Raw genomic sequence first — 16,928 nt, forward strand, 5'->3', positions numbered from 1 at the left:
AAACTCACAATTTTAAGAATAAAGTCTGAATTATGAGATATAAACTCACAATTTTAAGAATAGTCTGAATTATGAGATATAAACTCACAATTTTAAGAATAAAGTCTGAATTATGAGATATAAACTCACAATTTTAAGAATAAAGTCTGAATTATGAGATATAAACTCACAATTTTAAGAATAAAGTCTGAATTATGAGATATAAACTCACAATTTTAAGAATAAAGTCTGAATTATGAGATACAAACTCACAATTTAAGGAATAAGGTCCAAACTGCTATATATAAACTCATAGTTTTAAGAATAAAGTCTAAATTATGAGATATAAACTCACAATTTTAAGAATAAAGTCAGAATTGTGAAATATAAAATTGCAATTGCAAGGGAAAAGTATTGTGAGCTAAAAGGTCGCAATTACTTTCCTCCCCTGATTGAAACAAGTTTCCATAGCATCACCAACATATTTGTCTGGCAACGTTTTTATGTTAACGTTACTTTTAGACCCTGTTTTAGAGTACAGAGTACAGTACAGTTTAATATAACGTTTGTCACATGCCCGGTAGCCTTCTTTCCGCACATTTGCGCGTAACTCATAAATACTCTAACAAAAAAACTAAAATCCAAACATTGATTTTGTTTCTACTTTTGTATTCTACAAATGACTCACGAGAACATGTCGAATCTATTTAATTTCATTCCAGTTTGTAAGACGTATCACACTGTGAATGAACATACTGCTGCTATGCGGCAAGACCCATGTTGTGACAGTTATTCTCAGATGTATCAGTGGCGCATGATGTATAAACTCTTTGAAGATCTTGTCCTTGACTGCTTAAGGAAGCTAGCCTTATGTGCTTTCTGTTAGGTGTTTCTTCTGTGAAAATAGGGCAGAATCTTTATAGATGGTGAGTTGCAGAATGTTGAAATCCAACACAACAGCTGCTCTGAAAAAACTGTCTTCCGCTCGGTCTGTCTTTTTGACACACACACACACACACACACACACACACACATACAAAACCATCCTCGCACACACAAACCAAAACAGGGAATGTGATCTAGTTTCTGTGTCAGAGTTGGTGAATAAATTTGCATGTTGTTATCACTTACAGGACGTTTTCAAGAAACAATTCTGCAGTCACATAAAAGACTTTTAACTGGTCAGTGTCGTTGTTATGATACTACAAAAATAGGCAAATGCTTAAGAGTGTAAGTTTGGATGACTATTGCAGTGATTATTATGTTTCTAGCATGGTATATGTTTGGCACTGGCTCTTCTAACCCTAATGGGTGAGACAACCATGAAGGAAGACACATTATGGCCATATTTCAGGATGACAATGCAATTCATCAGGCTCAAATTATGAAAGAATGAAGCATGAAGAATCATTATCACAGACTTTAAAGGTGGGGTAGGTAGGACTGATCTAAAACACTTTTGTCCAAATTTGTTTAAACTTTCTTTAAATGTCAATACATAATTAAAATGTAAGTACTCTGAAAAGGAGAGTATAAAAACCGAGTGACTCTAGACTTTTTAATCTGCAATAAACACCGCTCATTATTTTCGTTCGGGACGAAACAAATGATTGGCTTGGGCGACTGTCACTCTCTCTCTCGCTACCATGACGACGCAGTTCAAGAGGCAAGAAAACCAGGCAATATAACGGCAGAGAAAGAGCATTCAAAATTCACAGTGCAGGGTTTTGCAGTCAGCGAAGGCAAACAATGCAAAAAAGGAAGACAGTACGAGAAAAGGCAATGCAAAGCAATTTGGATAAACAAAGAAATCAAACGCGAGTAAATATCTGCGTGGCTTTTTAACGATGGTGAGAACTGAGGGACCTGAAAAACGACTCATTGCTGGCTGTATTTCTGCTGGACAGGTAATCTTTCATTTTGATTATAATTTTTTTTGGTTTATGTTTTCATGAAGCATGTATCACTAGCACATGAAGCTGCATAATATAGCTAATAACATTACTTAGCATAAAGTTACAATATTATACACTTAGCCATTAGTAGAGATGATAAATACTCAATATGCTTAGCTGAAGTTGATCGCTGTTGTGTTGAATTTCGCAAAATTTAACTTTAGATAACAAAATGCATGTGAACAAGCTAGTACACCACATCCAGGAACTTTTTTTTAGAGCTAAGTTAGCTTTAGCTGCTAATCAACAACGCTTTCATCATGGAAACTCTTACATGCAAAACACAGTATATGTTATGAATCTTACACGAAATTCATCTTCATCACAGTATAACTGATGTTATTGGAAAAACATGATGCTACCCATTTTCTTTGCCTTATAATTATAACTAGCTCGTTACCAAATCAAACAAAAATATATTTTAAACTTTACCAGTACCGGTATTCTAGCTTGATAGTGAGTACTAAAAGACATCTTATTTGTTTATATTCATACTGATAAAGATCGATTTTTTATTACATGTGATTCTGACATGATGTCACTACATGCACACTACTCGTCTGAGGTAAATAATGCATCTTCCAGCTGATTGGTCGGTGATGAGCGTTCATGTATTTTGGGGGCGTGGCTTTGGAAAGAGCCCAGAAGGGAGAGGGTGGAGTGAATGGAAATAATAACCTGTCTTTAAAACAGTCGTGCGAGGTCTACAGACACTCATTTTTTATACTTTCTTTTTCAGAGTACTTACATTTTAATTATGTATTGATATATAAAGAAAGTTTAAACAAATTTGGAAAAAAAGTTTTTTAACCAATTCCTACCTACCCTACCTTTAAACTCATTGAAAGTCTTTGGGATGTGCTGGAGGAGACTTTACAGAGTGCTGGACTATTCACCTCTTGATAGAAATAAATGTTGTGATGTTATTATTTATCAAGAGGTACATTGAATTGACATTGAAAAAGTCTACTCCAGCAGCACTCAAACAGGGACCTTTTTGGCCGTGCAAGTGTAGTTGCTACATAGTAATAGTTAAATAAATAGTTTGTTTAAAAAAAAGCTAATGGGATAGGATATTGGATATCAGATAGGATATTGATATCAGATACTACAACACATTTTAATAATAATATTGCTCACACTAATACTAAAACTGAAATGTTAAAGCTTGTTCTGATTTCAGTTACAATACTATGTTAAACCTTATAGCCTACTATTGCTAACGCTAATGCTAACTGTAATGTTAATACTAAAAATAATATTGTCTGCAGGTTCGGCAGACAATTTGTTCCAGAAACATTTTTGCTTGTTTAAAGTCTCTTTACATCCTGATAGCAATCAGCAATCACTAAGTTAATTGGTCTAAATGTATTTATATTTATATATATCGCATGTGAAACATGTAGGACCATAAAATGGCCGTCCAATCATTGAATTCGGTCTGTTTGAATTTTTAAACATATATATATATATATATATATATATATATATATATATATATATATATATATATATATATATATATATATATATATATATATATATATATAGGTCCTTCTCAAAAAAAATTGCATATTGTAATAAAGTTCATTATTTTCCATAATGTTATAATAAAAAGTTAACTTTCATATATTTTTGATTCATTGCAGACCAACTGAAATATTTCAGGTCTTTTATTGTTTTAATGCTGATGATTTTGGCATACAGCTCATGAAAACCCAAAAGTCCTATCTCAAATAATTAGCATATTTCATCCGACCAATAAAAGAAAGTGAAGTGTTTTTAATACAAAAAAAGTCAACCTTCAAATAATTATGTTCAGTTATGCACTCAATACTTGGTCGGGAATCCTTTTGCAGAAATGACTGCTTCAATGTGGCGTGGCATGGAGGCGATCAGCCTGTGGCACTGCTGAGGTGTTATGGAGGCCCAGGATGCTTCGATAGCGGCCTTAAGCTCATCCAGAGTGTTGGGTCTTGCGTCTCTCAACTTTCTCTTCACAATATCCCACAGATTCTCTATGGGGTTCAGGTCAGGAGAGTTGGCAGGCCAATTGAGCACAGTAATACCATGGTCAGTAAACCATTTACCAGTGGTTTTGGCAGTGTGAGCAGGTGCCAGGTCATGCTGAAAAACCAAATCTTCATCTCCATAAAGCTTTTCAGCAGATGGAAGCATGAAGTGCTCCAAAATCTCCTGATAGCTAGCTGCATTGACCCTGCCCTTGATAAAACACAGTGGACCAACACCAGCAGCTGACATGACACCCCAGACCATCACTGACTGTGGGAACTTGACACTGGACTTCAGGCATTTTGGCATTTCCTTCTCCCCGGTCTTCCTCCAGACTCTGGCACCTTGATTGGCACCCAAAAGTGTCTTGACCTGGGGAAATGCGGCACCTGTAGCCCATTTCCTGCACACGCCTGTGCACGGTGGCTCTGGATGTTTCTACTCCAGACTCAGTCCACTGCTTCCGCAGGTCCCCCAAGGTCTGGAATCGGTCCTTCTCCACAATCTTCCTCAGGGTCCGGTCACCTCTTCTCGTTGTGTAGCGTTTTTTTGCCACACTTTTCTAGTTATAAGTCAAAATAAACTTTTTGGTAATGAAATATGACGTTTAAACTTTTGACTTCTTTCTTTAATAACTACACAACACAATACTTTTACTTTTACTTTCAGTACTTGAGTAGGACATTTTTAAATAAATTACTTGCAATACTTAAGTACAAAAAATGTTGAATACTTTTCTACTTCTACTTAAGTGTGGTGCTTAAAGAGCACTTCAACTTCTACTCAAGTCACTTTTTTGATAAAGCACTTGTACTTTTACTCAAGTCTTGGTCTCTAGTACTTTATACATGTCTGCACTCAGGGCCATTTTGGGGGATTTTCACCTGGATTTTGCCTGCCCAAACTGAAAAGCCTCCCATACACACATACAGTGGTCTAAATTCAAAATGTTGGTGTCATTTTACAGGAAACCCTTTGAATATACACAAAACACTGCTAAAAGTCATAAACAAGTAAGTATATGTTGTCTAAGCTGTAATAACCCTCCCAAAAAGCAGGCGTTATTTTTTTTTTTTAATAAATTAATTTTTGAAAGTGTGTAACTCAGGCCCTGTGTGGCCCAGGTTTCTGCAGACAGTGTGGGCTGTTTCCACTAAATTCTAGAAAATAGTGGAAAAAAGATGTTTGTCTGTGTCATGTTGTATGCCAGATTTACTCAAATTGGTCTGAAGGGATGACCCCCCCCTTCCCCTTTTTACCCCCTCTCCTTACCCTGCTACCCCCCTCCACCTCCATATACAGTGATATAAATGCAATATTCCAGTGTCATTAAATTAATTATTCATGCTGGAAGCAGCCCAAAGTGTCTGCAGGGTCCTAGTGCACACAGGGCCTGAGTTACACACTTTCAAAAATGAATTTATATAAAAAAATCAAAAAGCGGCTAGTTTTTGGGGGGTTATAACAGCTTAGACAACATATACTTACATGTGTATGACTTTTAGCAGTGTTTTATGTAACTGTAAAGGGTTTTCTGTAAAATAACACCAACATTTTGAACCTAGACCATTGTATGTGTGTATGGGAGGCTTTTCAATTTGGGTAGGCCAAATCCAGACGGAAATGACATCAGAGTAATTTAGTGTAAAAATACATTACTTTGTCCAAAAGAAATGCCAAAGTGATGCATATATCCAGAAAGTAGAGACTCTAAGCTTTCAAATGGTACCAAATATGACATCCTAGCTCCTCCACAGACATTTAAAACTGAAAGTATAAACATGACGATGTCATTCCGGACCCTGTACAGGCAGTTGTAATATGTAAGTGGTTAATAGCTCGTTTAGAGAACCTTTTCATGATATGCTAATTTTTTGAGATAGGACGTTTGGGTTTTCATGAGCTGCACGCCAAAATCATCAGTTTTAAAACAATAAAAGACCTGAAATATTTAAGTTGGTGTGCAATGAATCTAAAATATATGAAAGTTAAATTTGTATCATTACATTATGGAAAATAATGAACTTTAGCACAATATGCTAATTTTTTTAGAAAGACCTGTGTATATACAGCATGCAAATATTTCTTAAATATAATGTATGTGTGTGTATTCATATAAATACATAATAATACACACACATATATTATGTAAACAGACTTTTTGTTTGACAATTGTTTGACAGCCTTAATTTTTAGCCTCTAACACACACTGGCAAGCAAAGAAACTAAGCATTTATTAGCCAATGGCTGAAGATAGACATTATTTAGTCACCCATTGTGAAGATTTACTTGCATGTGCGAGTGATTTACTCGGATTTACTCACGTCATCCGCGTGTTTCATGCTATGCAGAGTTTTTATTGTTATTATTTATTGTAATGTTATGTCCTTTGAGGCATGAGGTAGTTCTCTCGTGACGCTGCTGTGCGCGTTGATGTATTTTGAAGGAGGCGTGGTTTTCGAGACATTCTGAAGCGAGGGTGGGATCTCATGCTTTCAAGGCAAGCTCGCTATTGCTAGCCTCCACCTTTAAATCTAATATATTAAGTAGTGCTGTCAATGTTAATGCGTTAACGTATCAAAAAAAGTTTTTCCCTGTTTAAGACATTAAGAATATTAAATGCAATTAACACAGCATCGTTTTTTTTTATTCTTTGGCTAGCGTTATATTATATGATCACACTCTTATCCATGCAAATGCTTTTAAAACCATTCAAGTGCGACAAGACAAAAGAAAACGCCCTGTCTGCACTCTCAGAAAAAAAGATACAGTGGAGGTACAATTTTGTTCCTTAGGGAACAAAATGTATTACTGTACCTTTAAAGGTACACAATTGGTCCTTAGGGTATAATTATACAATATTTTTCCTCTACATAGAGCAGGGGTAGGCAAGTTCAGTCTTAGAGAGCCACTGTCCAGCACGGTTTGACTCCAACCCTGGAAGACAAAGCTCTTCTTAAGAATTAACAGAAGATTAGATGTTTTATTGAAAATGTTTGGTCACCATTATGGTGATCAGTGTTTCCTTTAGTTGGGCAGTTTGACTCTTGGCTTTTTATGGGAATTTGTGTTTTTTGTGTTAAACACATAATGTGTTCAAATCAAAAGAAGCTATTAACAAAAAATATCATGAAGAAAATGTTTGATTAAACTCAAATTAAGATATTGAAAATATTAATAAATACTATTCGCCAACAACACTTTCTTACCACAGATCAGATATTCTGAATTCTGATTTTTAAATACATTCTAGAGGGAAAAAAGTTTAGACGTACACACAGATCAGCATATGAATCTTAAAGGTGCACTATGCAACTTTCCGTCCGCTAGAGGGCGCCTATTCAAAACAAAGGCGTAGTTTGATGACGCAAAGTTTGAGCGCAGCAACTTGGGACATGTGGTCTTCACCTCACAGCCGGTGGAAAATAGGACTCGGGCAGAAATCACGTTCATGCATGCGGTTATTAACGTTACTGTAGTGTAAAGCAGAGCAGGACCGAGTGTTGAGGAGCTGAGCACAGCTGCTGGAGCGATTGTTAAACAAGCACATGGCTTGCGAGCACCGGGACTTTTATTATGACGGGATGGGACACATTCGCCGGGCGCCTGCACTGATCCGCTCTTCCGATTATGAGGTAATGCAGCTCTGTTTATCATATTAGATACATTTAAGTGTGTTGAAAATGATGTTATGACGTTACTCTGTGCGTTCACTTGTTCACACTGCTAAGAGAGTAAAGCGCTCCTGCCAAATAAAACCCGAAAACGAGGGTAGCGCAGATATGACGAAATTCACAGGCGACTTCCTCAAACGCTATGCTGAAACGTCACGGTCCTTAGTTAAAATAGCACGTTTCTCACAATTTACAAATAGTTGTAAACATTTGGGATATTGTAGGTACTCAACTGAACAAAATATATAACACCGGCCTAGTGGTTTTTGGATATGTTACTGCAAAAATGCTACATAGTGCACCTTTAACAATGGTGATATTCTTAATTCTGCAATGCATACTGGGAGCCATGAGCTTTATGCTGTGGTGGCTTTAGTTGGAGCAAAACTCTGCAGGACATCAGCTCTCTATGACCGAACTTGCCTCTTACTTAGAGGTACAAAAATGTACCCTTAAGGGTACCACCCCAGTGACGGCCACTTGTACCTTAAAAGATAACATTTACTAAAAAATGTCCTGTCTATGTAACAAACACAGAGAAAGCACACCAGAATTGAGTTCTCTTTCACGTTTGAACAAACAATAACACCAGGACTGCTAGGTCTGTGAAACAAAAGTAGCCCAAAAAAGCCCAATGCGATTTCTCCATCGAGCAGCCGAATTCTCCACAGAATTTGTACATCGGGGGGTGTTTTTGGGGTAGACAAAATTGTACTTATGGGGCTAGAAATCAACCCGCAGTAAACTTTGTTTTACCTATGGCCACATCTTTAAAGTAGTAAAATTTGTAGGAAAACAGGAATGACACAATATTATAATACACAATATAAATATTTTTTAATCAAATGACAACACTAATGTTAAGATATTATTTTACAGTAGCCTAGATATTCCTCAGACTGTTTACCAACTCTGAACTGCCATCCATGAGACTGCCACTTTTTTTTTTAGCTTTTCATCTAGTTGTTTTCACAAACCTGTTTACTTGACTCACTGTGTTGATGTTTTAAAAAACCAGAGGAGGTGCAGAAAGGGCAAAGCACCCTCCACCTCTCTCCTCTCTCTCTCTATCTGTCTTCCATCTTTTATTTTTAGACTCCGGGCTCTATGGGAGTTGGCATGCTGGCTTTTACAGGCTGGTAGTGCTGAATACATTAATATGAGAGTGAACTACCCCTCCTCTATCTGTGACCTCCCCTCACCAGTGATATTTACATTCTGTGCCGCAAGAAAATCTTCCACACACACACACACACACATACACACACGCACACAATAAAATGTAGTTTTCTTCAGTTTGAAGTCGGTTAATCCTCCAAGAACAGACATTTAAACAAATTTCGTTGCTGGAAATAGCACTTATTTCCCCGCAGCAGATGCAATTCTGGACATGTTTATTAGGTTTGGAGGTATGCGAGCGCTTTTGTGAGTGTGTTTGTGAGGAAGAAGACGCTCTTTTGCTGAGAGCGTGTTAATTGGCTGCACTGGAAGCTGCGAGACATCTGGGAATTCAGATCTCAGTCTGGCATATATTAGATCATTTCTCTTCTTCTCATTCTCTTTCCCCCCTCCCACCCCTCCTTTCAAACCTTCATCGGTTTCCTTATGCCTTCCCTCTCTCTAAAGCGCACACACGCACTCGCCGCACACACACCCCCTTCGGTCCCTTTAGGCTGACAGGAGTAGCGCAGCCGTTAATGAAAAACGAGCTGTCCCGCTTACACCTCAGATAGCGTAACCTCACAAGAGCTTCAGAGAAGATAGCGAGACTCAGATCGCCTGGCAGTAAACTGATCAGACACTTTATCTGAACTGATTCGGGGATAATTCGGTTAAAACCATAATCCATCAGATTTTATCTCCTCAAAACCCACACTGACCCAAATGCACGCTACCCAAACATAACGCTGATGCTCTTGAAGACTGTGGAAGTCGATATATCGGATTTTCGTGGCTTTTAGTGCATATTTAGTAACTTTGAGGTCTCTGGAGCACTTATAAAAAGTAGTGTTTAAGCGCTCTTATGTGAGGCGGACAAAAATGGGCAAAACAAATCACACAGACTTACATTAAAGAGGGGCGAGAGTCATATCTAGAGAGTACAATATCACAGAGACTTTGGGTGGACATAGACCACTATAAATCCACATACAAACAGCTTAGCAACTACCTAGAACACCCAATGGCATATATACCACCCCAAACACCCCAGAAACCACATAGCAACGCTATAGCAACCACCCACAACACTGCATTGTGGCTAAATAATAATAGGCCTAAATTACTTTTTCACATGCTAATTTTTTTCACGTAATGTAGGCTACATATCAAACTAAAAGCAAACTATTTAACACAGATTAGAAGTTTGACTCACTTTTTGATGTCAACATCAATAGGCTAATAACTGGATGACTAATTCCCTACTGCTAAATTAAATTATGAAAAACAATTCTAAAAATTGGACAAAAAAACTCCACGTATAACCTAGAATACAGTGTAACATTTGATGGCTGCTCTGTCAAGTCCTCATCATCAGTTAGGAACATGGGTGTGCTCTTTGATACCAATCTTTCTTTTGAAAGCTAGTTTCTAGCATCTGTAAAACTGCATTCTCCCATCTTAAAAATGTATATCTAAATTACGACATATGTTAAAATGCTAACCAGTTAGTTCATGCGTTCATGACCTAAAGGCTAGATTATTGTAATGCTCTACTACTGGGTGGTTGCCCTGCACGCTTAATAAACAACGTATCCCTGAAGTGTCTGCAGAGATCCTGTCAACTAGATACTTTCCCCTATGAAGGCGTCTTCATCATCCTCAACAAACCTCTCTGTGAAGCCGAAACTAATTTTGTTGCATTATTTTCCTGTTATCAATGTAAAGCTGCTTTGAAACAAACTGCATTGTAAAAAGCGCTATACAAGTAAAGGGGACTTGACATGACCTCAGTATCTTGTCAGACTTCCTTGACTACAGTTAAACACTGATCAAATATTTTGCAACATGTTCACATCAATATTTGCAAACAGTTTTCAAGTTGTGTGTGTTTAAATGTGCAGGGTCAAAGAATGAAATACAGGAAGTGAGTGCTGAAGAGGAAGGGGGGCTTTCTGTTGAGTATATAGAATTATGCTAAATGCTAATGATAACATTAAAATGTGCCTCTTTTATTAACCTAAACTCTTTATCTTCTCATAAAATAAAATAATTTAATCTCAAATCAATATTCATGTCTATTTCTTGATTTATTTTGTAAATATGTAGGACAAGTCAACTGCTCATCACAAAATAAAATTTGTAAACAAAATGGCACTTGCAATAGCTAGCTGCTATAAAGCTAGGGCATGGTTTTTCAAATTCTTAGGCCTCTGTCCTTTAGAGTTTAGTTCCAGCCCTAATCAAACACACTTGAACAATCTAATGAAAGTCTTCAGAATTATTAAAGATTACAGGTAGGTGAGTTTGATCAGTGTTTGAGCTAAACTCTGCAGGACAGTGGTCCTCCAGGACCGGATTTGAGTAACCTTGAGCTAGGGTGTTGATATGCTATTGCTAATGTTTTCTGAGTGAATGTTAACGCTATGTTGTTATGCTGTTCTGGCTGGTTTCTAGGGTGTTGCTAGGTGGTTTCTAAATGGCTCAAGTCAAAGCACTTAGCAAGGACCATAAATAAATGTAGAATAAATCTCAATCATTTGTCCTCACCAGCTGTCTGCAATAATTTCTGTTAAACTGTTGCCATTACTGATAGAGGGGAGTTTATACTGCAACACCTCTCAGGCGTCGTTGCACTGGAGTTGCTATGTGACAGAATCTTCACAGCCTGGCAACGCGAGTCCCTGAGTCCCCGTCCAACTCTGGAAGTGTAAGGTGAGTCATTTAGTTCCCGAGGGATGGAGCACCAAGTAAGGAACCAGCCCTTCAAAATCATACACCAAATCCAAACCAGCTGCTCCAGGATTTAACCACATGGCCTGGAAAAGGTCTACACTTTGTGCCGAGAAAACAACAATAGTCTGCGTAGCACTGACTGCATAAATCTGTGTTCAAATTAAACTATATCAAAAGCATTTGTGGCATAATGCCCATTAAAACCTAAAACGTCTCTGATATTTTTTGGAAATGGAAGGTCAAGTTAAGTACACTGCATTTTGGGATAAAGTATTTCAGAAAAACTGAGAATTAACAGTATACTATATACTACAGAAAAAAGGACAGTATGCTGCTAAGAACATAAAATGGCCACCACAGTACATTCAACTATTTTGAGACCCCTTTTTACATACAAAAAAATCAAGATAAATCCTATTTTCCGCTTTATGACAACTATTTTAGTCTCTATTTTAACTCTTTTTTGTACAGTTTTGTACCAAATATTTTGTATTTGTAGCAGAAAATAAAGTGTGCTATAAATGTTTTGGTTGTCCATGTTGTGTCTGTCTGTGTTTATCTTGTGTAACTTTATTCAGTGACGATTGTCAAAGTAATCCCAGAACAATTATGAAGAAACTAGTCAAACCAGATCTTAACCAAACAACACGCATATATATATATATATATATATATATATATATATATATATATATATATATATATATATATATATATATATATATATATATATATATATATATATATATATATATATATATATATAAATTACATGTATAAATAAATGATTAAATGTATTATAGAATGTGTATTAAAATATAATTACAGAAAATTGTATAATAATATATAAAATAAATATATACATTTTATATTAATATATTTTATATTATATACAGGTGCTGGTCATATAATTAGAATATCATCAAAAAGTTGATTTATTTAACTAATTCCATTCAAAAAGTTAAACTTGTATGTTATATTCATTCATTACACACAGACTGATATATATATATATATATATATATATATATATATATATATATATATATATATATATATATATATATATATATATATATATATATATATATATATATTTTGATAATCATAACTGACATCTAAGCAAAATCCCAAATTGGTGCCAAGTCCTGTTGGAAAATGAAATCTGCATCTCCATATAGTTGGTCAGCAGCATTAAGCATTAAGTGCTCTAAAACTTCCTGGCATATGGCTGCGTTGACCTTGGACCTCAGAAAACACAGTGGACCAACACCAGCAGATGACACGGCACCCCAAACCATCACTGACTGTGGAAACTTTACACTGGACCTCAAGCAACGTGAATTCTGTGCCTCTCCTCTCTTCCTCCAGACTCTGGGGCCCTGATTTCCAAAGGAAATGCAAAATTGACTTTAATCAGAGAACATGGATCACTCAGCAGTCCTTTTTGTCTTTAGACCAGGCCAGACACTTTTGACGCTGTCTGTTGTTCAAGAGTGGCTTGACATAAGGAATGCGACAGCTGAAACCCATGTATTGCACACATCTGTGCGTAGTGGTTCTTGAAGCACTGACTCCAGCTGCAGTCCACTCTTTGTGAATTTCCCTCACATTTTCGAATAGGTTTTGTTTCACAATCCTCTCCAGGATGTGGTTATCCCTATTGCCTGTGCACTTTTTTCTACCACATCTTTTCCTTCCCTTAGCCTCTCTATTAATGTGCTTGGACACAGATCCCTGTCAACAGCCAGCCTCTTTTGCAATGCCCTTTTGTGTCTTGCCCTCCTTGTGCAAGGTGTCAAAGGTCGTCTTTTGAACAACTGTCAAGTCAGCAGTCTTCCCCGTGATTGTGTAGCCTACAGAACTAGACTGAGAGACCATTTAAAGGCCTTTGCAGGTGTTTTGAGTTCATTAGCTGATCTAGAGTGTGGTGTCTTCCAGGTGTCTTCAATATTAAACATTTTCACAATATTCAAATTTTCTGAGATACTGAATTTGGGATTTTCCTTAAAAATAATCAAAATTTAAAAAATAAACATTTGAAATATATCAGTCTGTGTAATGAATGAATTGAATATACAAGTTTCACTTTTTGAACAAAATTAGTGAAATAAATACACTTTTGGATGATATTCTAATGATATGACCAGCATCTGTATTATATTTTTGTTTTTATATTTTATTGATTACATTCCTATCGTATATCTATCTATCTATCTATCTATCTATCTATCTATCTATCTATCTATCTATCTATCTATCTATCTATCTATCTATCTATCTATCTATCTATCTATCTATCTATCTATCTATCTATCTATCTATTTGTCTATCTATCTATCTATCTATCTATCTATCTATCTATCTATCTATCTATCTATCTATCTATCTATCTATCTATCTATATATATATATAGATTTGCCCGCGAGTGTCGTCTAGGAACTCTCAAAACCCTTCTGAGCTGTAATCGCCTAACTCACATCGTGTATAGAGTCGGCGGGCGGGGCCATAATGACGACGGCTGAGTTGCGTTTGCGTGCTTCTAGTAAACACAGAAACTGGCGTACGACGGCGGTCTTTCAAATCTTTTCATATATATATATATATATATATATATATACATATATATATATATATATATATATATATATATATATATATATATATATATATATATATATATATATATATATATATATATAATATATAGTCCTTTAAAACTACATCCCAAAATCCCAAAAGAATTATGAGCTCATCTTCAAAACAGGATATGACATCCTACATACGTATCATGATGCACAAAGGGCCGGATACTCACTGAACGCAGCGATGGCTAAGATCAGCGTCACCACAATGGAGACCCACGATACCCATAATGCCTTTTTTCTGTAACTCTGAGCCTCGTGGGGTTTCAGACGCATACTGCTCTCCAGAAGACCTGCTGAGGGACAGCGCTTGGTTAGATTGTGTCATCTTTCCTCACATCTAAACAGATCCTACATGTCTCAGGGAATTTAACTTCATTCATCATGTAATAAGTGCATAAAGTCTATGAAACAGACTTGTCACAGTATCGAAGGTTTTGACTCAAAAGTTCAATTATACAAATGCTTGTTTTCTTTAGCAGCACGTTTTTGTATTTTGATTTGAAGTCAGCATGAAATAAAAAATGTATGGAATATTGCAGTATTTTTAATGAATGATTTATCTGCGCACATCATTATTTTTTATAAATTCATAACTTCTCTGATGACGTGATTACTGGTGCGAGGGCGGGGCAACCTGTCACTCGCACACGAGATCGACCAATAGCAAACCACAATCATCTAATCAATTCCCCATGGACAAAACCAAGCCCCGCCCACATTTAATATTGTTCGCTCGGAAATATGTCAAAATATGGAAAAATTACGATCTCAACTCCCGTTTCATGCCGACTTTAAAGCATCTAGTTCGAAAATATGACAATTATTAGGCTACAATTTTGACAAGTGAGGCTCCTCAAAACAAAAAAATGGAATATTAATTCAGAAAATAATCAGCTATATTATGAATGAATCTGTTTTCATGTTGTAACTTCAAATAATGAATTAATTACACTTTATGCAAAACAGTTTGATGTTTACAGTTTTATTTTTACTGAATTTTGTTCATTTTTAATACAAATATAATAAAATATTTCTAATTTATTTTTTATATGAATTGATACATTTTAGCCATTGAATAGCCTATGAAAATGAAATATGTTGTGGAACATGCTTTAAAATAGTCAAGACTTTAATGTTCAGCCTTGCACCGTCCTCCGCTTTATTTATTTTTCAATGCAAATAAACTCTATTAAAAGTAGCTATTAAAACCCAAACTCGTACCGTTTTCGTCTGGCTCTCCTATTTTCATCTGCTGCTCCATATTGAAAGTATCTGCTTGGTTCGAATGTCCGTTTCCGGGAATCGATGCTGGATCCACTACCGCTGGATTCGGAACAGAAGCAGGAGCACCTGGACCGGGGTCTACGGGACCAGCAGTGGGATCAGCGGCCGAGGAAGGGTCCGTCATGATGATTCGGTCCCGGGTTCAAATGGTCAGAAGCATCCGAAGAATGTGACACCTGGCCGCGAACGGAGGAGATGCGCACTGCTGGAGAGACTCAGCGCATCACTCACGCGAGCGCGAGCGCGCGCGAGCACGCACACACACACTCTAATTAAAAACACAAACGTGTGAAGCACCGCGTGCACTCTACAAACAAAGCTCGCTCTTCAAAGTCATTAAAAACTATTACTATTAAATAAAAGTAGTGGAAATGTGGAGAATCCGTCTGGGAGCTCTGCTGACGTGACCACACAACCATATGTGTTCACATTAAACAAACACTTCTGACTTCACACTTCAACTCATTCTGAAACCACTTATTTAAATAGGCCACATCTGAAGGAACAAATAGAAAGAAAAGAAATGGGGGGGGGGGAGGAGAAAAGGGTTAGTTAATTTAGTAGCCTATATTAGATAGTAGGTAGGTAGGCTATGTAGATAGATAGATAGATAGATAGATAGATAGATAGATAGATAGATAGATAGATAGATAGATAGATAGATAGATAGATAGATAGATAGATAGATAGATAGATAGATAGATAGATAGATAGATAGATAGATAGATAGATAGATAGATAGATAGATAGATAGATAGATAGATGTGTAATTACATATAAATTCAACTTCAGCAGCGGTACATTAGCGACATCTTGTGTGACAAGTCACTATTGCAGTTTACTGAACACAAACAGGTCTGTCAATTTATCTAGAATAAAAGCAAACATACTCTTAATTGCCTGTTAATAATATTAATATAAAATAATGTAACATGGTTGTTTGCAGAAAAGTTGTTTCAAAGAAGAAAAAAACATTGATAAATTATGAAAATTAACTTTTTTTCCCTTCTTTTCCCCCCCTGAAGAGCAGTATACAAGTAATGGGGAACATAAGTTTCGTTTTTTTTGTAATATTTTGGGTAATATAATATAATTAAAATCAATTGGGTAATATAATTAAAATCAATTCTAGGCTACTTTACACTGATGATTTAGTTGTATTAAATAGAGATGTGGAGTTTTTCAATGCATATTGATCTCTTATTGCAATTTATATTTTGAAAAATTCTAAATCTAATCAAGAGTAAACACAGTTATTATAATAATGACTTTAACAACCAAATTTGGTGTTTGTTAATTTAAAAAAGCCTACATTTTAAAGGATATATACAATTATCTGGTACTGTTATTTAGGGTTTAGGCCTTATTTCACTAAGGACATTTAAGTATTTTTTATACCGAGGAAAAAAACATCACTGGTGTGCAATGCATCTTGAGACAAAACAATGGCACTGCCTGACATATTAACAGCACAATAATG

The 16,928-nt window shown here is 36.1% G+C and overlaps 1 protein-coding gene across 2 annotated transcripts in view; it reads right to left on the reverse strand.

The window, feature by feature from the left end:
- tmem163b (transmembrane protein 163b) overlaps positions 1 to 15,854 on the reverse strand; it is a 43,192-nt gene extending 27,338 nt beyond the window's left edge. Inside the window, exons 1-2 of one of the 2 annotated variants that reach the window (XM_067415696.1) lie at positions 15,386 to 15,854; positions 14,335 to 14,457 (exon numbers count right to left, since the gene is read on the reverse strand). In XM_067415696.1, the coding sequence (XP_067271797.1) occupies positions 14,335 to 14,457; positions 15,386 to 15,572 (310 nt within the window). In that variant the 5' untranslated portion in view covers positions 15,573 to 15,854. The remainder of the gene's footprint in view (positions 1 to 14,334; positions 14,458 to 15,385) is intronic. The other variant, XM_067415697.1, reaches the window with a different exon arrangement.
- Between the last annotated feature and the right edge of the window lie 1,074 nt (positions 15,855 to 16,928).

The sequence above is a fragment of the Pseudorasbora parva genome, chromosome 14 (assembly GCF_024679245.1).
Source record: "Pseudorasbora parva isolate DD20220531a chromosome 14, ASM2467924v1, whole genome shotgun sequence".
Classification (NCBI taxonomy): domain Eukaryota; kingdom Metazoa; phylum Chordata; class Actinopteri; order Cypriniformes; family Gobionidae; genus Pseudorasbora; species Pseudorasbora parva.